At 43.4% G+C, this 26883-nt stretch overlaps 1 protein-coding gene across 1 annotated transcript in view; it reads right to left on the minus strand.

Moving 5' to 3' along the window:
* Positions 1–26632, minus strand: part of NUGGC (nuclear GTPase, germinal center associated) — a 37173-nt gene extending 10541 nt beyond the window's left edge. Inside the window, exons 1-9 of the mRNA XM_056853410.1 lie at positions 26557–26632; positions 24276–24377; positions 20564–20669; positions 14248–14470; positions 10825–11043; positions 8404–8595; positions 6555–6757; positions 3409–3496; positions 1270–1375 (exon numbers count right to left, since the gene is read on the minus strand). Coding sequence (XP_056709388.1) covers positions 1270–1375; positions 3409–3496; positions 6555–6757; positions 8404–8595; positions 10825–11043; positions 14248–14470; positions 20564–20669; positions 24276–24377; positions 26557–26632 — 1315 coding nt within the window. The remainder of the gene's footprint in view (positions 1–1269; positions 1376–3408; positions 3497–6554; positions 6758–8403; positions 8596–10824; positions 11044–14247; positions 14471–20563; positions 20670–24275; positions 24378–26556) is intronic.
* Positions 26633–26883: the final 251 nt, after the last annotated feature.

A 26883-nucleotide genomic window follows, 5' to 3' on the forward strand; every position in this document is an offset into this window, starting at 1 on the left:
GGTTTTCAGGACAGGAAGCCAAGCCTTATTCATTCTTAAAAGAAGAGAGTTTAAGAATGAAAAGAAGAGAGAAAAGAACAGAAAAGAAGAGTTTAAGAATGAATAAGGCTTGGCTTCCTGTCCTGAAAACCTCCAGACTAACAAAGACTACAGTCAACAATAGCCGTGCAGATTAGCTTTGGATTTCACTCCTTAACAGATCACTTCAGGATACAATGGTTCCATATTAATATACCACACCTCATTAGCACATTATCTTGATACTTACAGGACAATGATTAGCACATTACCTTTGATACTTTTTGCAGGACAATGATTCAGCTCAAGCCAACCCCTTTCTGACTATATATGACTCTTCCTACACACTTGACACTGAGAGACACTGTCCTTCTGTGTTACTCCTCTGAAGATGCCTGCCACAGCTGCTGGCGAAACGTCAGGAAAGAAAATACCAAGACCATGGTTACACAGCCCGGATAACCTACAAGAACCAGTAAGAAATATTCTTATAAAAAACTTTCTGCTGGAAGATCCTTCCCTTTAAAGCATTTCTTAGAATTTCAAACTGCGACAAACTTTGGTAACATAAAAACTGAGATTTCATTCTGTTTGATTCTATAAATTCACACAACAGCCTTTGGGTAAAATAAGAACTAGTGGTAAACTAGATGGTTGTACTTCTGATACTTATCAGCCTCAAATTTACCCATGTCAAATTATTTCTTAGTGTGATTACAGTAAAGCTCTGAATTCCAGCATTAGGAGGCAACATCAAGACGAGGTCTTGGCTTTTATGTCCTGTTTGTTGGCCCTCAGGGATAAAGAGTGGTCCACTGTGTGATACAGTGTGCTGGACTAGATGAATCTGATCCAGCAGGGCTCTTGTGTCATGTTCTTATGCAATCGTATTAGATTAAACTTCGCAGTCAACTCAAGGTCCCCCCCTACCCCACATGGACTGCTCATCAGCTCATAACTCAGTGAGGAGTCCAAGCAAGTTGGCTTTAAAAAAATTATCTCCCCACAGTGACTAAAAAGAGCATGGATACCAGGAGAGAGGCTGCAGCTCAGTGACAGAGCATCTGCTTGCATGCAAATGGTCTCAGGTTCAATCTGCAGTTAAAGGGATTGGGTAGAAGATGATGTGACCCTGGAGAGCTGCTGTCAGACACAGTAGATTTTGATACACCAATGATCTGAGTAAGTATAAGGCCGCTGTGACAACACACAGGTAAGACGGTTTCATGACCTTTTCAGGGCCTTCGTTACCTGTTTCATCTTGACTGAGGTGCCTTGACGCCCAGAATTCTTGGGCACTGACTGTATAAACCAATTTGGGGTTCTGAAGGACTTCTGCATCAGGTGGCAGCTTTCTCTGAAAGACACACAAATGGGAATATTTTTACAAAAATGTCCCCTCTTTTTGCTGAAGCACCCACAACAGATCCTGCAGAACGGAACAATTCCTCACCTGCCCTTCCCTTCTTGTGACAAGCTGCCCTCTAGCACTTAAAATATGGAATGTTTGTTTTCTCCATTTACTTTTTAAGTTTTGGTTTTCAAAATACAACATATGCCAATTAGGATAGAAAGAAAACAATGCCATTTGCTTATAATACCTCATTAAAACATATGGAGAAGTTCTTTCCATAGCTTTGTAATTCCAAAACTGTATAAACTTTACAAAGTTCCGTGAATTTATTGGAACCATTAGAAAAATTCCTCTAAGTCCTATGTTAGTATGTTAGTTTAGTCAAGACTACCATATTCTATGTCCAATGAATCCATTGGGGATTCTGAATTTTTCTCATTTCACAGCAATGGTCAGTTTGGTGGTGGAAAAGTGCCATCAAGTCACGGCTGACTTATGGCAACCCCGTAGCATTTTGAAGGCAAGAGATGTTCAGAGGTGCTTTGCCATTGAGAACCGTGACAGGCCCAAGGTCACCCAGCAGGCTTTGTGTGGTCAATTTAGCCGCTGTTAAAAGGATCATAACCAATTCTATATCTGACAGGACCACATATTGTTTTAAATAGCCCAGCATAGTAAACTCTGTGTCAGTATCACCAGCAACGGGGCCAAAGGGCCTATGACAGAATGAAAGGAGGCCTTCTGATAACCAGCCAGGATTGGTAGAACCTTTTAATGTCTCGGAAGACCATGGATCAGAAGAACCTCTCCAAGAATATGACAGGCATTATGAACCATTTACTCAGCTTATTCATGGAATTTCTTTTTACATGGTTGTATTTATGTAACTTGACATTTGTACAATATATATTCAAAAATTAAAAGGAAGTCCATGGTCCAAAAGAACCTCTCCAAGATGGTGGGCTAGGGTCTTAGTGACGCTTTGGTCACCAGCCCACTTACGTTCATAAACTAAGTGTGGCACTTCTCCCTGATAAGCCTAGAAGTTGAGACTCTGGCAAACCTCTTCCTGCCCTCAGGAATCTTTGATTATGCATGACCATACTCCTGCCTTCTTCTCTACACAGAGCAGGCATGTGGAATCCTCTGGGTCCTGCACTAGCCCTTCACTTACTGCTACAATATCTCAGAGATGTCTCAGGGTATCATCAGTTTCTTGAGCTGAGAGAAATCAAGCAACCCACCACTGTTGGCCCCCTGACTACCTCTGCCACAGCCTTTTCAGTTACTGGGATCAGAGGCACATCAGGACTGGAGCCATGAGGCCATTGATACACCTGGTCTCCTCCCAGACCCAGGTATGTCCAGAGGTGTTCATTCCCAATCATCTTTATTCAAATAAATCAGGGCCACAGTTTCTCATAACCATCTCAGTCAAGGTGGTTGGCACGATCCCTTCTTTAAGAAATTATTCATTAACTCCTGGACCCAGCCACGCATTCTCCTCCAGCTAGATGTGATAAACTATGAAGAGCGGGAGTTGTACAGTGATGTAGAAAGCCGGAGAGCCCCAAGCAATGTCCACATTATCAGGCCACAGCTGAAATTATCCAAGCAACGGACATTACACTTTGCTGTGGCAACATTCTTAGATCAGCCTGCAGAAACCGTGCTGTGTAAATCATGCCAAATTAGAATGGTTTTACCAAGCCACAGTTTCACTACCATCACTGCCCCAAAAGAGATACAGAAGTATGCCCTCATCAATATTTCATCATCACAAACAAGGTTGTCTCCAAATACTCAAAAGATCAAAAAGTAACAGACATCAGTAATATTTTAACTGGTCCTCCAACCCTGCACATATTCTGAGTTCTCCTGAGATTAAAGTAAAACTCCTAAAGTAATGGACAGTTTCATAACAAAGGAGTTCCCGAAATTTCTTTCTCTAACAAGCCATATGGCATTTGTTCAGTACAGAAGACCAAACATGACTGGGAGCTACAAGGTTCTAGGACTTAGAGTGGGGACCTTACCTTCAGCTTGTCCTTAATGATTTTCTCCTTCTTGTTCTTCACATCTTGGTTCCTCTCTAAAATGGCGTCGTGCTCATTATTAATCTGTGTTTGGAAAGGTCCGCAGAATCACATGTAGTGCCCAGCTATGTATCTAATCCTATCCTACACCACCAAATTGGTCAGGGGTGGACTGGCCATTTAACTTATAGGGAAATCTCCCAGTGGGCCAGTTCCCTGGGGGACCACTGAGGGCCAGGAGAAAGCACAGCCGAAGACCCAGCAATTCTGCCAATCCCTCAAGGGTCATTTGTCTCAGACGCTGCAATGGTAATTGGTGTTAGCTCACCAAATGTTTCCTCCCACACTGCTGCCAATTTGTGGGAAAAAGCAATGGGGGAAGTAATGCCAATTGTCGGTGCTGCTGAGCGCCACTGCTTGTAACCCTGCAGAGGCCGTTTGATTTAGCTTGCTCCAGAGAGATTTTCACTGTCCAGTCCACTCCTGAAACTGCACATTGGAAGAATGAAAACGAATAAATGGTATCACCTCATTTAAAAAAGATATTAATAAAGCAACGCAAAAGAAGACATTTAGTTAACCGTTGTCCCCCATTTTTTCATTTTAGCATTTCACACTCTTCCACAAAGAATTGACAGAGAGGCAAAGAAGAGTGTGACACTTTCTTTTTAAAGTTTCACCCAACCCAGGAATTTATACAACCTCTGTCCTTCAGACTTATTGAGTAGTAGCCTTTGTTGTTATGAATGAGCCATAAATGAAACAAACCTTAGATTGGCTTTATTTACAACAATTCATCCTACAAATAGGAGCAGAAAACTGCTGATATAAAACTTTTGTCATGGAAGAGTTTATACTTACATGTTCATTATTTGTTTCCCTGGGGAAAAAAGAGAGATTTACTTAGTCTAGCATAATAAATTAATTTTAAAAGATTTGTGGCAGAAAGTAGCCACCATAAACTAGAAACAACAGAGCCAGGGTTGTATAGGCTCAGTAATCAGATCAGAATTAAAAGGAAATTCACACAAATGAGAATTATAAGTCACAGTTTTCCTAGGTGGATAATTCTAAATTACAGTTCTGGGACCTTAAATTACACTATGGTCAGTTACACATGGCTGTTTTGTCTGGTGATTCTCTTGAGAATGTGATGATCCTCCATAGTGGTTACACATGATCTTCTCCTGCCCGTGGCGCTAACTTACTTCTGATCTGAAACTTCCCTGGGGATTCCCATCCCAGTTATGTTGTAAAAATAAATTAAGTTTCGCAGCAATCGCCAGTATTTGCCGGTGCTTGCTTCAGCGCCTGGGTCGATTCTCCTGAGTCCCAACAGGCCCCCATTTGATTTCCCCCCTCCACTTCCTCCTCCCAGGTGACCTCAGGAACACATCTGCCATTGCCCAGAATGGCCGGACATTCCTCGTCCACTCCTTTGTCCTTAAAAAAAAATTTTTGATGATATGTTGGTATACCAACGAATCGAAGTGGGGCACAGGTTGTGCTTCAGTTTTGTAAAAACACTGGAGTGGGTGACAAGAAACAGTGCGGGTGGGAGCTTTGCCACTGTTCCCCTAGACACACACCCCTCTGCTGCAGCAGCCACTGCTGCGAAGGATCACACAATGCGGGAAGGAACGAGTGTAGGGCTTTCCCCTGTCGCAGTAGCAATGATCTCATCCCCAGTACAAGGAGACACCTGTTAGCTATGTCATCCTTTGCTTGCAGTTTTTAGGCCTGGGAAAGTATTTAGCTGATGTAACCTGGGACAGTTTTTGGGAAAGTTATTTTGATGAGATGGCTTATGGCCTTCTACCTAGCTATTTCAGAAATGTACTCATCCTGTGTTAAAGTGAACATATGTGTTTGTGCTGATTTTGCTTATTACAATAGCCAACCAAGTACTTAGAAATAGTCACATGATTGTGATAAGTGACTTCAGAGATTAATCAGAGAGATAGGTTTTCTCTATAACTATGTATGAGTCTGAAGACCAAATCAGATTTCCTTTGACTGAAGCTCAGCTGTTAGAGATTGAAGGACCCCCTGCTTGGTAAGATATAGGGATCCTTTTGGCTTATTTGATATTCCTTAAGAGCAATGAACAAGAGACTGAATTCTGTTTTGTTCTAACAGACAACTAGTTTTAATATGCAATAAAATAATGTTAGGAGATTTTTTTTGTACTTGCCTGTTTAATTACATTCTGTAGAAGTTCAATAATTTTAGTTCTCTATTTTATACTGTCTTGTTTAATAAAAAGAATCATTCCCTTTTCCAATAAAGGATAGAAAGATTCATACAGGTGTCAATTCATTTGCTGGTTACCTGAATAGAGAAACAGAGGACCTGCTCTCCTGGAAAAACATTGTATTATCAAAAAGTTGGAAGAGGTGACAGCCTTTTCTAATTTGATAAAACAGGGAGGGTTGTGAGACTGTGGATACCAGCCAAGAGCAAAGTCTTGACTTATTCTCAGTTCACATTTCTCTAAATGTTACGAGTCAGAAAAACTGCTCGTTACACACACCCCCATCCCTGCCAAGAACAAAGAGGATGCCCTCCTCCAAGGCCTGCTGAAAGCCTTCCCCTTCCTCCACCCTCAGAGTTGTTTCACTGCCCAGGGTCACCAGCGCCCACATGCCCGCTTCCACCCTAAAAGAATCATGACGCCAGACTGCTTTTTTTTTTTCAAAAGCAGAGAAAGACAGATCGTATAGGAAGGGGGAGGTGTAAATGCAGGCTTGCACAAAAAAGGAGGAAGTCTTATGTTGATGCAATGGTATACCGGCATGCCGGTATAAAAAAATTATAGGAAAAAATAAAAAAAATCATTCAGCATTAGGTCAAGCTCTAACCATCCTCAGCCAATCACATAGTGGTGATGAAAATGACATAAATGATGGGGACACTCCCAACCACTCCTCTAGTAACCCATGGTGCTACGCATGGGAAAATTCCTCCCAGATAATTTGAGGGAATGCTGTGGGATGGAGATCACCATGCATTCTGTTTTCAGAACTCGGGATACAATAGTGCGAGACAAGAGAGGGGCAAACCAAGGACATTCTAGCCATGCATTAATGACCTATGGGGTTCTTTTCCAGTTTTGGTGGACAGGTGCGTACTGTAGCACTCAAAATTTCTGCATCAAGGATCTTTGCAAATACCTTCTGTATTCTTCAAGATTCATTTTATCTGATTTGGTGACCACCAAGGCAATGTCAGTACAGATCCCTCCTGGGAAGGCCTTGATGCTTTCTTCCAGTAACTTGGCCTGGATCTTCTCTCCTTCAACGCGCTCAATGTCACTGACAATCCAGATGACTGAACATTTATTAATACTCTGTTTTTAAAAAAAAGGAAATTCATTGAGTCAGATAATGAACTCTCAGAAATACAATTCTGCATCTTAGGTCTGTATACCTTGGTCAGAATCTAAGGCCCTGGAAATAAATCTTTACAGTTTTGACTGGTGATCATTCTTCATTTGAAGTGCATAGAGATAGACATTCAGCATATTTGACCCATCACTAAAGGGATACAGATAAATATAACCTTTGGATACCATATGGGGGAGGTCAGAGGGGCTATGCTTTGCATACCTAAGATCTTATTTTCAATCCTTTGGCGCCTCCAGCTAATGAATAGGGAATGACTCTTTGGACTACTGCTGCCAACAAACCAGATGGATCGATGGGTAGCTTTGATTCAGTATGAGGCTGCCTCCAATATTGTTATTTCCCCCCTCATTTATGGATTCTGTGGCCACAAAACATGGCTTCCTTAATAGTAGATCAATAACTGAAGAACTCTCCAAAAGAAGCCTGCATGAGCTGAACTTTACAATAATTATGGAGGCATATAACAGTATTTTACACTTGTGCAGCCATTTTTAGCTTAAGCCTTTCCTGGAACGGGGTCTCATTTGTGTATATACTATTTTATATATTTTGTGATACTACACATAAGCCACTCTGGGCTACGTTTTAGAAGGAATTGAAGTTTCAAAATCTCTAAATTAAATGTGATTTTTTTTAATTTCAGAGCCTGCACTAATTTACTTATTTGCATTTTCTTCTTTCTAACCAGCAACATTGGCCTCTGGAAATCTCCCCCATCCCTCCATACAAGAGAGAACATAGTTTTGAATTCCTTTTAGTGACTTTGATTATTATAGCTGGGTTTTCCACATTCACTCTCATATCCAAATGGTACAACAGAACCAGTTTCTTTCTATATCCCCAGATACCAAGGGAAAGGGCAGAGCAGAAAGATCTCCTGGCCTCCCTTTACAGATTAACCAAGCATTTTCAAAATGCAACCTTCATCTTGTTTGTCAGTACAGCCTTGTAACATAAGTCACTGTATTTTTCAAATGTTTCCTTAAATGTTAGAGCCAAAACCAGTTTATGCCAAGTTAAAAACATTGTTTTCCCTTCTACATGTGGTGAACAAAGACTGAGGTAGTGTTGTTATGGGGAATGGAATTTCTGCTTCCAAAATTCACTCTTTTGGATGTAGTCTTTCATTTCTCTTATTCTCTCAAAATAAGAATTCCTCTTTAATTTCTTTTAATTTGTTTGTTATACACCACATGGTAGTGTTCTAGCAGGAGGACAGGAAAGTCTGGGAAGATACTGCCTGCCTCTGAGCATGTGCATTGCAAAGTCCTTCAATTTTGCAGAATCTCCCTTCCTGCTTCTCCTATCTTTGAATTTATTTTTTGACCCAAACAGACGAGTTTCAAAACAGACAACAAATTTCTATAAAGAAGAAAAGAAACATATTGTTGGTTTTTAGGTAGAAACTGGGTGAAGAAGAGTTCAGAAAATTTCTGTTAACAATGCTAGACTGAGATAGAGATTTGGACCAGGTTGTTGGGGGCTTTTCTCTTCACACTTGCTATTCAACAAAACCAAAAGGTTCACTGTATGTGAAAGCCAAGAGATCTGTTCGTAACATTTTCATATCTTCACTATAAAGAGTCACCTGTTTCCACATTTTATCCCTTTTGCTGTTGAAGTCTCCTGTACCAGGAATATTCAAAAATATGATGCCTTCTGGAAGGAAATCTGACCCTGGAATAGTCACTTCCACATACTTGATCAGCGGCCAAAGCCTACCAGCGCCTTCATCCCGAACACGGATGTAAGGATTCAGTTTGATGGAGAACTCCTCAGCCTGTAACACAAAAATTAATACACTGAGGAAATCAACTGGCCTTCTAAAAAGAATTCAGTCCAATGATCCCTCTGCTGTTAATGTTATGAATGTCTAGAGTGGCCAGCTGTCATGTATTTTCTTCCTCATTTGGCTTTCTTTCTTTTCTTTTTTTGCATTAACTTCAACATCAATTTTTGTTGTTGTTGTTGATTTAACAAACTAACTTGATCCAAGCGAATGTCAGGGGGAAAAAACTAGTTTCACATCTTGACATACTAGGCTTCAACCCCTGGTCTTCCCAAATCTACCACGCACCAGCTCTGATTCATCTGAACCCACTGTGGGACTGAGAATACACAGATGGGTTAAATTTGTGGGGTGTACATTTGTCCTCACCCAGACATTTTAGGGTTCTATTCAGCCAGTATTGAATTGCTTAGGTTTATTTTAAGCATAGCTGGTCAATGGGAAAATGTTGTCCTTTCTTTAAAGTAAGTTGGCAACCCGAGATGCCACACAGGAAAACATGGTTGGTTTGTGAACATATGGTAAAAATACTATATTGATTTGGTTGATCATCTTGGTTCTCTTTTGAATTTACTCCTCTTTTTGTTAGCTTTGACAAATGTTCTAAGAAATCTCAGCCCATGCCATATAAAACTGCTCATGTTGGCATACTCTGAACAACCATTTGGACTGGACATTACTTTAACTCAGGGGTGGGGAACCCACGGGCTGTTTACAGCCCATTACATCATTGGCTGCGGCCCGTGCACTCTCCCACAGAAGCCGCAGCCATTGCTGCCGCAGGGCCGCCCTCCCCAAAAAAAGGCAGGCTGAGGTATGGGCAATTCTTTTCTGTTTTTTTTTTTTAACAAAAAACTTTCACAGGCCTGAGTAACACTGCATAGGAATACCAGGTATTTGCAGAGGCACCTCTAGACAATCTCCTGTCTTTCTCCATGTCTAAAATGAAGGCTATGGGCAAAAAATAGACATTATGGCACCTGTGGATCTGACCCCTGGCTGCCAACACCATTTTAGAGAAGATTTGGGCCTTTAAAAATGCTGTGATGGCCTGATTGGGATCTTGACTGGACCCTTGGTGTGCGAGGACCAGGAGACTTTCTCCCCCACCTCCCGTGGATGAGGGGTGTTTCAACACTTGAAAAGGTGTAGGGAGGAAACAACGTCTCCTGGTCCCTCTGCGCTGTGGGCCTGATCAGGATTGGGACCTCACAGTAGTCAAAATCTTCTAAAAATGGTGTTGGTGGCCTCAGGTTGGACCCTTGGCTGCCATAAAGTCTAGTTTGGCTCTGAGGTGTGGGGAATTTTCTTTTCTTATGCTAGTTCCTGCAGTTGCTGAAGGGGACTGGCCCTTTATGGTCATCGGCAATGAAAAGAATGGACTAGAAGACCTGCATTGCTCTATTTCCCTTTCAACGTAAGAATCTGTTTGTGCTGATGGCATCCTGCCCAGAAAATGCTTTCTTTTCTTTTTTAAAAACAAGCTTCAAATATAGCAAAGGTGCAGGAGACTTTCTCCCCCACCTCCCGTGGATGAGGGCTGTTTCAGCACTTGAAAAGGTGTAGGGAGGAAACAACATCTCCTGGTCCCTCTGCGTTGTGGGCCTGATCAGGATTGGGACCTCACAGTAGTCAAAATCTTCTAAAAATTGTGTTGGTGGCCTCAGGTTGGACCCTTGGCTGCCATAAAGTCTAGTTTGGCTCTGAGGTGTGGGGAATTCTCTTCTCTTATGCTAGTTCCTGCAGTTGCTGAAGGGGACTGGCCCTTTGCGGTCATCGGCAATGAAAAGAATGGACTAGAAGACCTGCATTGCACTATTTCCCTTTCAGACATAAGAATCTGTTTGTGCTGATGGCGTCCTGCCCAGAAAATGCTTTCTTTTCTTTTTTTTAAAACAAGCTTCAAATATAGCAGAGTTTTTTGTGGACGGAACAGGCTGTTAGAGATCTGCACACAGACAGAGACTGACGTCATGATTCAAAACAACCTCATGGAATATGAAAATTCCTTGGTGCAAAAGCAGCCCCCGCTCAAGATATCAGACAAAATGAGAGCAAATGGGGGGAAAACAGCGCTCACCCCCTGTGCCTTGATGGCAATGATTCCCCTGGGAGGAAGAGAAATAAGTTTAAATAACTGCATGGGTCGAGTAGCTGAAAGATGGAAATTCCTGAGTGCAAAAGCAGCCCCTGCTCAGGAAAGACAATGAGAGCACTCACCTCCTGTGCCTTGATGGGAATGATTCTCCTGGAAGGAACAGAAACCTGCAGCTTGGTCTTCAACAAGGCTTCATAGTCCTTTTGTTCAGCTCCCTTTCCATAAAGAGCATGGAGCTTTTCAGTGGCATCCTTCACACATTCATCATCATCGTCATCATCTTCATCATCCCCATTCTGGCTCAAAACCTCCACAAGATTCTTCAGTTCTTCTTTCCAGTCCTATCAGTGAAGTACCAGGTTAAGAGGCTTTTAAACTTACGCTAGATATTGACATACATAGAAACAGGAGAGAATGTAAGGGATTTTGCTGTGGAGCAAATGCTGTTCCTCTCCACCTTTATAACAGACACATGTTCTAGACTTCCGAGTGAAACCAAAACAGGAAGTTATCATGAATTTATATCAATCTGTAAAAATATATTGTGCATGCATGCGCAGCCCTGATTCAGATCTGGGCTGCAGAGAAATGCAAAAAGGGGGATATTAACCCTTCAACTCCTTGGCTTCACTAATCAAAACAGCTCTTCTCGTTGTAATTAATGTTTTAAAGGGCAAAGAAAGGATTGGCTAATAGTGGTGCAGGGATCTCGGTTTCAATTAGCAAAACTGAAAGGAAACTGAAAGGTCAAATTCCCTCTTCCGGCCTGGACCTGATCCAAACCGTGGCTGCACGTTCATGCAACTTTTTTTTTTTTTTTTTTACAGACTGGCAGATCTGTGATTTCTATCATGTCTGTATTGACCTATAGTTGACTGGAATTGGGGGGGGGCTGTTGGCTTCGCAGTGGGATTTACATGGAAAGCACCAGGGATATCAAATTAAAACACATGTGGGATATTCTCTTTTGCACTTTGAAATTAGCAGGAAAGAGAACAGCTTTTGTCAATTGTGATTCACCCAAGGGCTAGCTATTCAATCCAGCACAATTTGATTCTGAGAAAAGGCCTTCTTCATTTTCAACCATAAGGCCAAGCTATACTTGTTGCTCCCAGTTCACATCTCCTCCCACATCTTCCCATTAACATGCTGCCTCTTGACCTGCCTTTCCTCCCCCCAACAGAGACACCCCAAGATCTTTTGTCCTTCTGATGCTGGAGGTGAGGGAAGAATACTCCCCCAAATCTTTTGACATTAAGAAGATGCCTTAAGTGGTGGGGGGACATCTGTGTGATGGGTCTCTGTGATCAAATCAAGAACTTCTTAAGGGAGCAGCCAGCTTTCCTGGATGCTCTGAGAAAATACCAGTAAGACTTATTTCAACCTTCAGAGCTCCTCATACCTTTTTGCCATAAACAAAGACCCAGGTTTGCAGGATAATAGACAAAGCTCTTGAAACGCAATTGCTTCATGATTCAGCATGGTGTAGTGGTTAAGAGCGGTGGTTTGGAGCGGTGGAGTCTGATCTGGAGAACCCGGTTTGATTCCCTTCTCCTCCACATGAGCAGCGGAGATTATCTGGTGAACTGGATTTGTTTCCTCACTCCTACACATGAAGCCAACTGGGTGACCTTGGGCAAGTTACAGCTCTGTTAGAGCTCTCTCAGCCCTACCTACCTCACAGGGTATCTGTTGTGGGGAGGGGAAGGGAAGGTGATTGTAAGCCGGTTTGAGTGTCCCATAAGTGGTAGAGAAAGTTGGCATATAAAAACCAACTCTTCTTTTTCAATCTTAAGCTCACAAGGAAGCCTGTTTTCATGAACTCTGTACCCTGTAACCAAGATCCCTTTCTTCTTGTGATACTCCAGGGCACCTCACATTTAGGGTGCTGTATGGCTCGATACTGGCAGGTTCATAACCCAAAATGATAAATGTACCTGTGTGTGTTAAATGCTGTCAATCACTTCCGACTCGTCCTCCAAAATGTCCCATCACTAACAGCCTTGCTCAGGTCTTGCAAATGCACCCAACCTCATTAAAACCATCCATCATCTCCCATCAGACCTATCTCGGGTAACCTATCACAGCTCAGACCCTTGATTTGCACAAACAGGTTCCAAATCCTAAAAAGGCACTGACCAGAACGTAACCAAAGGTCCATCAATGAACCTTCTAAGGTTTAGGTTCAATGCCACTACTGATTCTAGTTCTGCATCAAAATAGGCAATACTTCCTCCACTGGCACCTGGCATATAATCCAGCCGCATAAGAAGGGTCAAAGCCTCCCTCTTTGTAGTTGGTTCTAGGATTCCTCCCCATTCTTCCACAACCACTGGATTCTGGCCCTCTTTGTCAAGATGAGTTTTTTTCCCCTTATCCAATTCTGTTTCCCTTCTTGGAGTTCTCTCTCCCTGTCTTCCCATCCACTTCTGCCTCTTCATGTCTCCTTTCATTGCCAGTCTGCCTTACAGCCAGCTAGTCCCTCCCCATTACATCCTCAACTGCTAGGGAACCATTCCCATTTCACTGCAAAATCTCCTCTGTGGGTTGATTTTCACTAGACTTACCATGTGGACTAGCCAGGAGGGAGGAACACAATTTGGATTAAAAGTAACTTTAGTTGGGTATTTAGCTTAAATTATAACAACTGAACAATACAACTGTGCGAGATTGCCACATGTACATTGCTAATGTATAGCTGACAATTAATAGTTCAGTCTCGCTGTCTTGTGACACTGTCTAGCTCCAACTCTTTCTATAAAGTTACTTTATGGTTAATTATCTGTCTCCCCTCCCTTCCAACTTTCCCACTCTGGGAGATCTATTGTGTCACGCTGGGACATATGTATACAAGAGACTTAAACGATCCCTTTTTACCCTGGGACTTATCTTCTAGTTCTTCGTGTATAAGGGACATTCTTCACATGACAGGCCTGATGTGAAGACTGACTTGAGTTAAAATGCAGCCAATGATGCATAACCTGATGTCATCACAGCAACTGTTCACACAAAAAGTGCAAGTGCAAAAAAGAGTCAACAGCCATCCTAGTGATTAAGTTCTTGCTCCCCACCCCATCCCAAGAACAAACTGGCCTGGGTGCCAGAGGACTCTTAAGGCAGTCTGGGGCTGCTGTGTGTTTCCTTGTTGCTGCCCTAAGGTCTAGCGCGAGATAACTGAACATGAGAATTCAACTTGGAGTAGCTGCTCAAGTTGCTCTTTGGACATCTTCTGTCTTTTAGGAGTGCATTTCTGCCTGGATCTGTGCTCTTTGTACACTTTTAAATAAAGCAAGTATTACAAAGACTCCTTTAGTCTCCTGTGCTCTCTCAATCCAAAGGGATCTAAACCAGGTAGTTCTGTCCTTGCAATTTTTTGCTGCTCAAGGAAGGAGGGAATAGGTAACACAGACATGTCATGAGCCACAGGGACGAGGGTTTCTTCTGGGAAGGATATTTCACATGTATCAGATCTGGATCGTGTTCCAGAATTGGTATTGCAGTCTGAGATCTGCTCCTTTTACTTCATCGAAAGTAGTCATACTCACATCATCTGTGAGAAGGTGAATGGTGGCTTCATACTGGTCAGCCCTGCTTGTGATCACTTGTACCACACATGAAGTGCAAACACTGCTCCCAGACACTGGCAGGAACAGATTCTTCCCTAGAATCGCATTCAGCAGGGAGGTCTTCCCTGCCCCTGTTCTTCCAAGAAGCCCAATGCGTATGGGGTCCAAGGAAGTATTTTCCTTCAAGGTGGTCAAACGTCTCCTGTGGAAGAGAGAGTGATTTTACGTAGGCACCAATAACAGTAACTAATATGAAATCATCTCATTGCAGCTGTTCTAAATACCCCCAAAGTTCAGAACCTCCATCCATGAAATAAGAGAAAAACAGGTTTCTTACTTGTAAGTGTTGTTCTTTGAGTGGTTATCTATGCATTCACACTGATGGGCTCCGCACATGAGCAGAGTTCAATTTTGGAAATTTCTAGGCCTACAGAATTGGCATGAAGATCCTCTCCCCAAAGAAACACAGAGTCAGACCATGCATGCTCCAGGGGGAGGAACACTTTTCCCATTCAGTTCCTATTTAGGAAATTATGCCACAGTGGAGCCGCTGCTGCAGGGAAAGCATGTGAATGCACAGATAAACACTCAAAGAACAGTAGTCACAGGTAAGTAACCTGCTTTTATTTTGTTTTGTGGTCTCAGTGTGTTACACCAATGGGTGAAGGCTAGCAAGCTGATCTACTTGGAGGCTTGGGCAGGTGCCATTAAAAGAGAGACTGGAAGACAACTTGTTCAAAAGAAGAGTCCTCACACGCCCAGGTATGGAGTGCATAGTGCTCAATGAAAGTGGATGGCTGAGCCAAGGTTGCTGCACAACACGGATTAGGTAAAGGTATCCCTTTCTTAAAGTCTGAGGAGGTAGCCAGTAGAATGAGCTTTACTATTGGAATGTGGAGGCTTTTGAGCTACCCAGTTACAGAATTCAATCATTTTGTGTATCCAGGGGTTAACATGTAGGGCAGAGAGATGTTCACCTTTCTTTCTACGTGAACAGGAGATAAAGGCTTTTGATGTTTCCAGAAAGATGTATGATTCACAGAGAAGGCTACAGCTCTCCTACCGTTCAAGGTTTAATGCAATCTCTCTTCATTAGAGGCTGGCAATGGAAGATTATGCCTTGATTCAGGTAGAATTCGGAGGCCTCCTTTGGTAGAAAGTTAGGATCAGTACACAGGGTTACCAGCATGGTGTAGTGGTTAAGAGAAGTGGTTTGGAGCAGTGGACTCTAATCTGGACAACCGGATTTGATTCCCCACTCCTACACATAAGGCCAGCTGGGTGACCTTGGGCTAGTCACAGAGTGTCTGTTGTGGGGAGGGGAAGGGAAAGTGATTGTAAACCGGTTTGATTCTCCATTAAGTGGTAGAGAAAGTCAGCATATAAAAACCAACTCTTCTTCTTATCCTTATGAAACCGTGAAAAAGGAGAATTTGCCCTAAGGGCTACAAATTCTGATTCCTCTCTAGCAGAGCAGATTGCTGTGAGGAAAACAGTCTTAAATGACAACGGAATAAGTATTCTAGAATAAATGACAGGGCACATGTGCAATGATTTGAGTCCCCACTGTGAAAGAAAGATAGTGAAATACTTCCACTTGCTTTCATAAAGATTTTCTGGTGGATGGCTTTCTGGCATTAACAAAAACCTCCATAATACTAGCTAGGATTACCTGATTGAACAAATCCTCCAGGCCACACGATTAACTGTATCTGGATAGAGAATCTTGCCCTGTTGTTGGGGGGGGGAGTCTGGAATGTCGGGAAGAGGGATACATTTGCCCTTGGCTAGGTGAAGGACGCTGGAGAACCATGACTGATGCGGCCAGTATGGTCTAATGAGGATGTAGCTGGAAGAATCCTGCTGCAACTTTTCCATGATTAGTGGGATGGGAAGAAACGCGTAAAATAGGTTGCTTGTCCAGGTGTGTAGAAATGCATCTCCCATCAAGTGGAATCCCCATCCCACTCTCAAACAGTAGTTGCAGCACTTTCTGTTGAAAGGAGTGGCAAAAAGGTCTATTTTCAGAAAACCCCAGTGGAGAAAACTGGTTGCAGGTATTTGATTTGATTAAAACCCCTCCCCCGCAATGCACTACTGAACCCCAACAATGGGGTGCATCCAACTGAGTGTTGTCCTGTCCTGCAACATGGATCATTACAGGGATTATATGCCAGTCTATGCACCTCTCCCATATCATACAAATGAACTGATTCAGAATGGGGGATACTGTCCCACCTTGCTTGTTTATGTAACCCATGGCAGTCATGTTGTCTTGGATATGTGTGTGTTAAGTGCCGTCAAGTCGCTTTCAACTCATGGAGACCCTATGAATCAATGTCCTCCAAAATGTCCTATCTTTGACAGCCTTGCTCAGGTCTTGCAAACTGAGGGCTGTGGCTTCCTTTATTGAGTCAATCCATCTCTTGTTGGGTCTTCCTCTTTTCCTGATGCCCTCAACCTTTCCTAGCATGACTGTCTTTTCCAGTGACTCCTGTCTTCTCATAATGTGACCAAAATACGATAGCCTCAGTTTAGTCATTTTATCTTCTAGAGTCAGTTCAGGCTTGATTTGATCTATAACTCACTGGTTTTTGTTTTTTGGGCAGTCCACGGTATCCATAAAACTCTTCCAACACCATGTTTGAAAGGAATCTACTTTCTTCCTATCAGCTTTCTTCAATGTGTCCAGTGTCTTGGACACCTGTATGATTTTGCCTCCAAGCTTTGGAAGAAAGGAATGGAGTGACTAGTTAACTGCTAGTAGTTCTAAGAAGTTAATCTCACTGATGCTTTCCTGAGCAGAACAAGGCAGGCTGCCACAGTTGTTATTGTTGCTGCAATGGGCACCTCTTCCCCAAAGAGAAGCACCCACTGTCAAGGTAAACATTGGTTATGGAGGGGTTAATGGCATTCCTTGATTCAGGTGGTACTGGCGAGAGAGAAGACTCTGTGAGGCAGGAGTAGCATCTTGCGTTGTGAGTATGATGCTAGTGATTGAAGCTTTTCAGGAGCAAATGTTGGTGGGTTCCCATGGCCAAGCAGGCAAAGCACACAGTTGAGCAGGTCCAGAGGAGAGTGACGAGGATGATCAGGGGCCTGGAGACCAAGCCCTATGAGGAAAGGCTGAGAGAGTTGGGAATGTTTACCTTTTAATTAATAAGTTATTGATCCTTGGTTCAGTCAGGGAGAAGAATTGAGAGGTTTGAGGCAGCAGTTTGGGCTTGAAAAAAATATATTGTTCAGATTTCTGCAACAACATTTAAAGATACATTTGAAATCTGAACAGAAATCAGGAAGAAGACGTACTTGGGCTGGAAAAAATATATTGTTCTGATTTCTGCAATTAAATTTAAAGATACATCTGAAATAGGGCTGTTGATTCAGTAAAAACAGAAGTGGAAAAATACCAAATAAATGCAAATTCGGTAAATTTCTGGTTCGAGTTTGGTTCAAGTTTACCGAATCAGCAAAATCCGGAAAGTTGGCAAAGCCAAATTTGCCATTCTCGAATATGTGGCTTTTTTAGAAAAGTCTTTCCGCGGCTCCTGAGGGGGCATTTTTAAAGGTAGAGATCCCAAATTTTCAGGGTAGCTAGAAGGGACATTCCTTGCAAGAACCCGCAAGTTTTGTAAAGATTGGCTCAGGGGGTCCGTAGATATGGGGTCTGGAAGGGGTCTCTCCCATCTTCCTCCCTTTAAAAGCATTGAGTGGCTGGAGGCAGATTCTTTTCAGCGATCTATGCATCACAATGGAGCAGCCAGGCTTTAAACAGCGTGGGGGGGGGGATTCACCTGGCTCCTTCATAGAGATACAATGTATCTTTAATGGAGGAAGCTATTTCCTGTGCTTTTGCAAGGAGAAAGCTCTCCTTTGTGCAAACTACCTTGCCTGGACAGCTGAACAAGGGGGACGGAGGGGGATTTAACTCCCAGATAGTGGCTGGATTCTTTTCTGTGTTTTGGCCAAAGGCTATACTACCTAATCTGGCTGTTGCTCACAGAGAGAGAGAGAGAGAGAGAGAGAGAGAGAGAGAGAGAGAGAGAGAGAGTTTGTTCTGGTGCAAAAACCTTGGCTTTTGCTCCTTCTGCCTCATCCTGACCTGACCTGGTAGATTGCAGCCTGCTTCCATTTGGATTATTTCCTGCCTGTTACCTGAAGCAGAGAAGACATCGAACAGTTTGAGACCCTATCATTTTATTTCATTTGGGACTTCCCCCCCCCCAAACCTGGCTGCATGCAAGCAAGGGGAGGGGTTTCTGGGACTGAATTCACATAGGTTTCAACAGTTTGTAGTTATTATTGTTCATAACTGCTTAAATTCCTGTTTAATTCCTTTTTTATTCCTCTTTAAAAGTGCTTGGTTTTTTCTGTGTGGGGGGGACATTATACATGGCTGCTGGTGGCTTTGCCTAGTTGCATGCCTAGTTGTTGTTGTTGGGTTTGGCACTGTGAGTCAGATTGGCTTGGTTGGCACCACTAGGGCTGTTGAAAAAAAATTCGGTACAGTTCGGCTTTGGCAAAATTCGGCCCTTTTAAATTCGGGCCGTGCCAAAGTCCGAACTCCCCCGCTTTGGATCCCCAAAATTCGCACGAGATCTGGAGTTCGGGGGGAAATTCGGGGGCCCCGCGCGCCTTCACGGGGCTTCCCCGAAGGCACGCAGGGAGCCCTTTAAACAGATCTGCACCTCCTTCTTAAAGGGCCCCTCGCGCGCCTTCAGCGAAGCCCCATGAAGGCGTGCGGGGGGGAAGCCTGACGGTTATGCTGCTGCGCCAAAGCCTGAATTTGCCTTATTTATTTGCCGAACACCCCGAAGTCGGGGAATTTGGCTCCCCCACTTCCCGCCTTATTTTGAATTCAGTTCGTCCTGAACCGGAAACTGCCGAATCGGGGGAAAATTGGCGGTTTTTCGGTTCGGGACGAACCGAATCGACAGCCCTAGGCACTACATCTGAGCTGGCAGCAGTGCTCCCAGACCTCCAGCTATCTGGCATCATGTGGCTAGACGTGGCTTTTGTGGAGAGTGTGCCCTGGCTCTGGTGGTGCTCTGTGAACTTGAGACTTGAGTTAACAGATTGATGAACTTTGGTTAACTTTGCTTGTTTCCTATTGAACTCTTGCCTTTGCCTTACCTGTGTGATTTCTGCCTGTGGGGATGCCTTACCTTTGTGATTTCTGCCTGTGGGGGGGGATCCAGTTCACCTGCCTCGTGGCAATGATTCTCTGGTGTGAAATCAGGCTACTGTTGGGGGGGGGTGGCTTCTGCTGTGGTTGGCTTGGCTGGTTCCAAGCAAGGCTGAGTTTAGAGATCACAAACTCACACAGCTGCTTTGATTGTGTACTTTGCTAGTGGTTAACTTTGGTGAGGGGAACCTCCAGCTACCTGGCGTCATGTGGCTGGATGTGGGTTTTGCGGGGCATGTGCCGCCAGAGCATGCCTGTGTCCAGCCTCCACTCAGTGCATAGTGTAGATTTGGTAGGGGAGGGCAAAAGGGCCCCCACTTTTGATTTTGTTGTGGTTTGTTGTGTTTAGGGTTTTTTGTTAAGAGTCTCAGCTCCATAGACTTCTCAGTGTGGTTTGTTGTGCTTACTGATTGTTCTGCTTCTAGGTAGCTTGTTTGTGATGTTGTCTGGTAGGGCTTGTTGTGATGTTGTCTGGTTGTGTAGGGCTTGCATTAGTTGTTAGGGTAGGGAAGAAGAAAATGAACTAGGAAAGTTTGAGGCAATGGGAGGTTTTTTTGCACAGCTCCTGGGGGGGGTGGGGGAGTTTGCAGGTAGAGGTCCCAAATTTTCAGGGTAGCTTGAAGATACTCTCCTTGCAACAACCCCTACGTTTGGTAAAGACTGGGTCAGGGGGTCCAATGTTATGGGGTCTGGAAGGGGTCGCCCCCTTCCCCCATAGGAATGCATGGAGCCGGCTCCAATTCATTCCTATGGGGGAGGGGACGACCACTTCCAGACCCCATAACCTCGGACCCCCTGACCCAATCTTCACCAAACCAAGGGGTTCTTGCAAGGAGAGTTCCTTCAAGCTACCCTGAACATTTGGGACCTCTACCTGCAAATATGTCCCCCAGGAGCCGCGAAAGTGGTTTAATGGCTTTAAATGGCTGAATTTTTCGGGAATCCCAAATTTAAAGCCGAATTCCTACCTATACCGGTAAAGGAGAAATTGGGATTTCCCGGGGGGGAAAGGCCATTTAAACCCAAATCCGAATTATCCCGAATTATCCCAATTTTTTTTTTCAACAACCCTAATCTGAAATCTCAGCAGAAATCAGGAAGAAGACTCACCTGAGATACTTAATTTCTTTTTGCATGTCATCTGGAGGTAAATCTTCAAACAATTTGCCATTTGTGCTGCGGAGAATCTTCCTTGCATGTGATTCCCAAGTATCATCTAAAGAGCAAAGGGGCGGAAAGAATTTGTAACGGAATTACTCTGAGACAAAATGACGGCATACATGTACAAGCAAAGCCTTGACAACTAAGGGGGTACAAGCTGGCAGCTGCTTTAAACAATATTGCAACAGGGACTGCAGTCATCCACAGTACTGTCGTGCAGTCATGGAATTTGGTACCTGGTGCAGAAACTCCATGTGGTGACTTTATATTTTTTGATAATGTGTGAGAAGCAACTGTTGAAGTCTCAGAAGAAAGAATGTGTTTAGAATGGCCAGCAGTCAGGTAAAGGAGCGCAGACAGCTCCATGCCTCTCTTCCCCGGCTAGAGTTCAGTGGTCCCCATCCCTTGTTTACCTTTCATAGCCACATTCATTCCCTCTCTCAATTTTCTTCAAGTCTATGTTTTAAATTGTTTGAAAAGCTATGCAAAAAAAAAAAAAGGTCAAGTAGTGGACTGATTCACATAATACCATGTATGGAATATGGGCTCCCTTAACACAAAATTTAAATTCTCTCAGTGCAAACTACACGCAGCCTGGTTGGCCACTGTGTGAACAGACTGCTGGACTTGATGGACCTTGGTCTGATCCAGCAGGGCTTCTCTTATATTCTTAGCCCTGGTACTGCAAGGAAGATGCTAGCAAATGGTGGCAAGCGGTTCTTTGCTGTCAACACCAGCAGTCACAATTCTATCATGGTGCATGGAGTTAAGCACATCCTGCACTACTTTTAGTTGTATGGATCTTGATCATTATTGATTGTGCATCATCTCAGCTGACTTCTTTGCCAGAGAAACAATAACTAAATATTATAAATAGATGTATACTCAAAACTCCCAAACCCAATTTCTAGTATAAGATGGTGGCTCAGGGGTAGAGTTTCTGCTTTCCATGCAGATGGTCCCAGGTTCAATCCCTGGGCTCTACAGTTAGAATGATCAGACAGCAGATGATGGGAAAGACTGTTGCCTAATATTCTAGAGAGCTGCTGCCATTCAGAGCAACCACCACATAATGACAGTCTGACTCTGGGACAAACTGAAGAAGTTATTTTTTAACTAGTTTGGTCCAGAGACACCAGACCCAATGATAAGATATTGAAAAGACCTAGGGTTGCCAGGCCCCCAGTGGGGAGAAGGATATCCCCCACACCGAGGACCTGTTGCCTGGTTTTACCTCAGTTTCCAGTAAATCCTAGAGCTACCCCCTGTCATTTCTGGGTAGATCTAGGAATCGTTAGGAACTCTGTGGTAAGAACTCCCTGTAAGTAGATGAGACCTTGTTTATTTTTCTCCCAGGATGCTACCCACACACACACACACACAACCCTCCTGGCCAGTTGGCAGGCACTACCTGACAACCCTAGAAAGACCTCTGTAAGGGGGATCTCTAATTCAGCTCCATCCTTATTTCCTATGTCAGGCTTCCCTAATTGAAGGTAGTTAGGCCTGCCACTTCCCCACCTAAAATTCCAGCAACATCTCAGTGATTAAATCTGATACAAGCCCTACCACACGGAAGGATTCAGCTGGCAATCACCCTAATCATAAACCCCTTATTTCTCCCTGGCACAGCTATCTGAAACTCCCGGTCTTTTGGTTCTTGTAGGTTATCTGGGCTGTGTAACCGTGGTCTTGGTATTTTCTTTCCTGACGTTTCGCCAGCAGCTGTGGCAGGCATCTTCAGAGGAGCAACACTGAAGGACAGTGTCTCTCAGTGTCAAGTGTGTAGGAAGAGTAATATATAGTCAGAAAGGGGTTGGGTTTGAGCTGAATCATTGTCCTGCAAAAAGTAACAAAGGTAATGTGCTAATCATTGTCCTGTAAGTATCAAGATAATGTGCTAATGAGGGTGTGGTATGTTAATATGGAACCAATGTATCCTGAAGTGATCTGTTAATGTGTGAAATCCAAAGCTAATCTGCATGGCTATTGTTGACTGTAGTCTTTGATAGTCTGGAGGTTTTCAGGAACACCTTGGAACACCTCCACTTTCTCACTTCCAACATTTTTCCTGTGTAAATACAGCCCCAAATTCCCCCTATAGTTTTGGAGCAGTTTTCCACACCATCCACCTTCTGCCCCTGTGACCTCATGGGACCCTTGGAGGCTTAAAGCCAGCCTTAGTCTGCCTCACTGTTCTTACTATTCTTTCTCTCAGTTTCCACTTAAGATCACCCAACATTGGCTGTTGTTGTTTTGTCTGTTGGTCAGTGACCGTGTTAATAAATTATGATAGTGATGATGATCGCCCAACACACACCGCTGTTGTGTGTCCTCCTTCTCCTTGCCTCCAGCACTTCCACCTTCTTCAGGACAGGCTTGCATGCTTTTATTTGCCTCCCCCTTATTCTGTTTCCTTTGGTGATTATTATATTGACCAACATAATATAATTAGGTGTTGTGTAGGCATTAGGATTTAATGTGTGTGTGTGCTTGCATGAGCATACAATTCTGTGTGTCTCCTGCTTTCCTATTTTTCCAAATATAGATTGAATATTGATTCTACCTGCCACTCTTTATTTCTTGGAATCTCCCCATGCCCATAACAAAGCGCTACTCAAATTTAGGATCCTGGTGTACACCAGGAAGTGATTCCCAATGTAATTTTGCCCAGCGACACACATGTGTGTACTTGACATGCAAGGGGGACATTCCAAACAATCGATACACATGTAGGCTATTTGGGTAACACTGACTCATTGAAAAAGTCTTGTGTAGTTTGGCCTTCAGTATAAGGCAGCTTCATACATTCAGGAACCAGAGGGGAGTGGACATGTTCATGGAGGAGAGGGCTATTCATGGCTACTAGTAAAAATAGATACTAGTCATGATGCAGACCTATTCTCTCCAGGAGCAGAGGAGCATGCCCATTATATTAGGTGCTTTGGAACACAGGCAGGATAATGCTGCTGCAGTTGTCTTGTTTGTGGACTTCCTAGAGTAGGGTTGACAAGTACCAGATGGTAGCCGGCAAACCCCCACCAATCCACCTGGCTGCCTGCCGAACAGCTGAGGGTCGGTGGGAAATGCGTGCACCTGCCCACGGCGGTACGTCACTTCCGGTTTACAACCGGGAGTTTGAGTGGAAAAGGCCTCTTGCAATGCAGCACTTCTGGTTGTAAAACGCATCACAAAGGGCCGTTTACCATTCAATCTGGGAATCTGAGTGGTAAATGGCCCTTTGTGATGTGTTTTACCACTGGAAGTGCTGCATCACAAGAGGCCTTTTCCACTCAAACTTGATGCTGTAATCGCGTCAGAGCGGCCACGTGCAAGATCACACCTCACCTCCACCCTAAAAACCTCCCGCCTTTTAAGCACGGGTTGTTTCTGGGGCAATCACTGATCTCCACCTGGAGAAAATGGCAGCTTTGACAATTGGACTCTATGGCATCGAAGTCCCTCCCCTCCCCAAACCCCACCCTCCTCAGGCTCCGCCCCAAAAACCTCCCACTGGTAGGGTAGAGGGATCTGGCAACCCTAGGAAGGATAATGGCTCTGGTCCCCTCATACCCACCCTGGCCAGATTCATTCCAGGCCCCTCCCCCTTGACCACCATCCACTCCAAGTGGGCTTTTGTCACCATTCCCTTCAGACTTACATTTCTTCAGCTGTTTTTTCTCCACTGGATCAAAGGCTTCATTCTTGTTACCTTTTTTTGCTCGCTTACGAGGAGTATCAGATGAGTTTTCTTCCTCAGCGCCTTATCAGATTCATAAAAAGTGTTCCAGTTAGCAAGACTTCAACAACATCCAGCAATAGTGAATACAAAAGACAAAGACAGGCAATTTATATTTTTGAAAGAGAAGATTATGGATTGGCATTTTATATTTGGTCACATCTGTGCCCCTAACAAGAAACATCATTTGATTGCACAAGTGGAGGGATAGATTGAAGATGAACTGATAGTGGTAGTAGATGACTTAAATGTAGCTCTTGATCCAGTACTGGACACATTCAACAGCAGATCTACACATAATGTAATTCCAAAGATGATCATAGAATGTCTTGGGAAATACAGTATAGACAATGGTTTCAGATAGTTGAACCCTAAAATAAGAGACTACAAGTTTTATTCTCAGAGTAGGCACTCAAATTATTCCAGGACGTGTGTGTGTTAAGTGCTGTTGAGTCACTTCCAACTTCTGGTGACCCTATAAATTAAAGACCTCCAAAACATCCTATCATTCACTACCTCGCTCAGGTTTCGCAAACTTAGGGCTGTGCCTCCCAGGAGAGGCTTCATTATTTCATCAGTAGAGTTGCTTACCAAAAGAAGCTGTAATAGATATTAGAGTAACGATCTATGCTGGGGTCCCCAATGTGGTGCTTATGGGCGCCATGGCACCCACCAACACCTTTCCTGGTATTTGTCAAATGCTTTAAAGAGTTGGTGGGGCCAGGTGGGATGCTATCTGGCCACTGGAGATCTAATTGGTTGTGCGGAGTTAAATAATGTTGTTTTAGCAGCTGCTGATGCCACAGTGTTGGCTTAACACTCCCTCTCACTCCTCTTTCCAGTATGTTTTTTAAAGTTGCCTCTCTTTTCCCCTTTATGTCGGATTCCTCTCTATGTGTATGACTCCACCTTCTGAGGCAGCCATTTTGTGGGTGGCTCCACCTTCTATGACAGCCATTTTGTGGGAGTGACCCATCACCCTCTGTCAGTATTCCAAAGATGCCCTCCAGCTCAAAAAGGCTGGGGACTGCTGATCTGCGTGGACTCAGTTTTTACATTGAAGGCTTTAGGAAAGGAAAAACTTGGCAATTTAAATGGCTTTTTGCTAACAGATGAAAATGTAGTCAAGCATCCAAGAACAGAAATATGCTTTAGTGTAAACATTACACAGTGTAAACATTACACAGAATATTCGATTTCCTATATTGTGGCCATCATTCAAAGCCTGTCTCAGGTATCATATTATCATATTATCTCTATGCAGAATTGTATGACCAATCAAAAAAGGAAACAAAAGAAGAGTTAAAATAGAGGGGGAAAGGGGGATTCATAAATTAAGCCCCATTGAGGATAACAGGTCTACGATATGGCAAGAGAAAAACTTATTGGACGGCCAGCAAGATGCTAAATCTCTATTGTACGCCAAGCTGCGTATCTTTGAGTATGTTAACAAACCAGGGAAACGCCAAGCACATCTCCTCTGAGAAAAATGGGACCAGGTAAAATCCATACAGTTACAGACTAAGCAGGATACTCAGTAGATGAGGCACAACCGACTGTCACAGAGTTTAAAGTTTGCCTTGCACTTCTGTACTGTGCTGAAGACTCACTAAATTCTAGAAAAAACAATTTCTTTAACAAAAAAGAACCCCTAAGACCTAAGATAACTAAAGAAGACAACAAATTTCCTTATTTCCCTTGAAGAAATTTCAGATATTATCACTGAAAAATAACAAAGCACCAGGGCCTGATGGCTACCCTAATGAATTTTCCATTGCTTTAGTAGAGGAGCCATTAGTATGTTTGTATGCTTCAGTATGGAAAGGTGAGATCTACAAGAGCTCATGGGCAGAGGCAATCATAGTTTGCCAAAGAAGGGGAAAATTTAGGTAAAACTACCAGATCTTTATAGCCATCTTAGCCAAGAGACCTAATAGCTTTCTAGGCACATATACAGTTATTTATTAATTGATTTATTTATTTTTATCCCACCCTTTCCCAAACAGGGTTGGGCTCACGGTGGCTCACATCAAATACACATGGACAGTATTTCAAACTAAAACAGTAACATCATAAAATACAATAACTTACAATTAAAACCTCTAATGAAGTACAAAAAATCACAGATTAGCCAAAGGATTTCTAAAAGGAAGACCACTAAGTGGGAAGACAAACTTTCTAAAACCTTTTTATTATGGCATACCTCTTCGGTGTGCCTGTACTTCATCTTCTTTGTTATTAGTATCAGCGATGGAGGCAGTGGGATTTGCAGATGCCATTGTCTGCATATACAAATAAAACAAAAGATATGCAGTTAATTATTGTTCTGGATTCTAGTTGACCCTCTTTTACCAAGCTGATAATTGTCAGAAATTATTAGCTGATATGAACTCAGTGGAAAATAAGTAGTCTAGGAATTAGCAGAAACAAAACTTGGTCTCCCCACCCGGCCTCCCCTTTCGCGGCCCCTGTGTGGTCACCCTCCCCTTTCACGGCAGGTTCCCTCTCTCTCTCTCTTTGGGCTTTCCCG

This window comes from Euleptes europaea, chromosome 7 (assembly GCF_029931775.1).
Source record: "Euleptes europaea isolate rEulEur1 chromosome 7, rEulEur1.hap1, whole genome shotgun sequence".
Classification (NCBI taxonomy): domain Eukaryota; kingdom Metazoa; phylum Chordata; class Lepidosauria; order Squamata; family Sphaerodactylidae; genus Euleptes; species Euleptes europaea.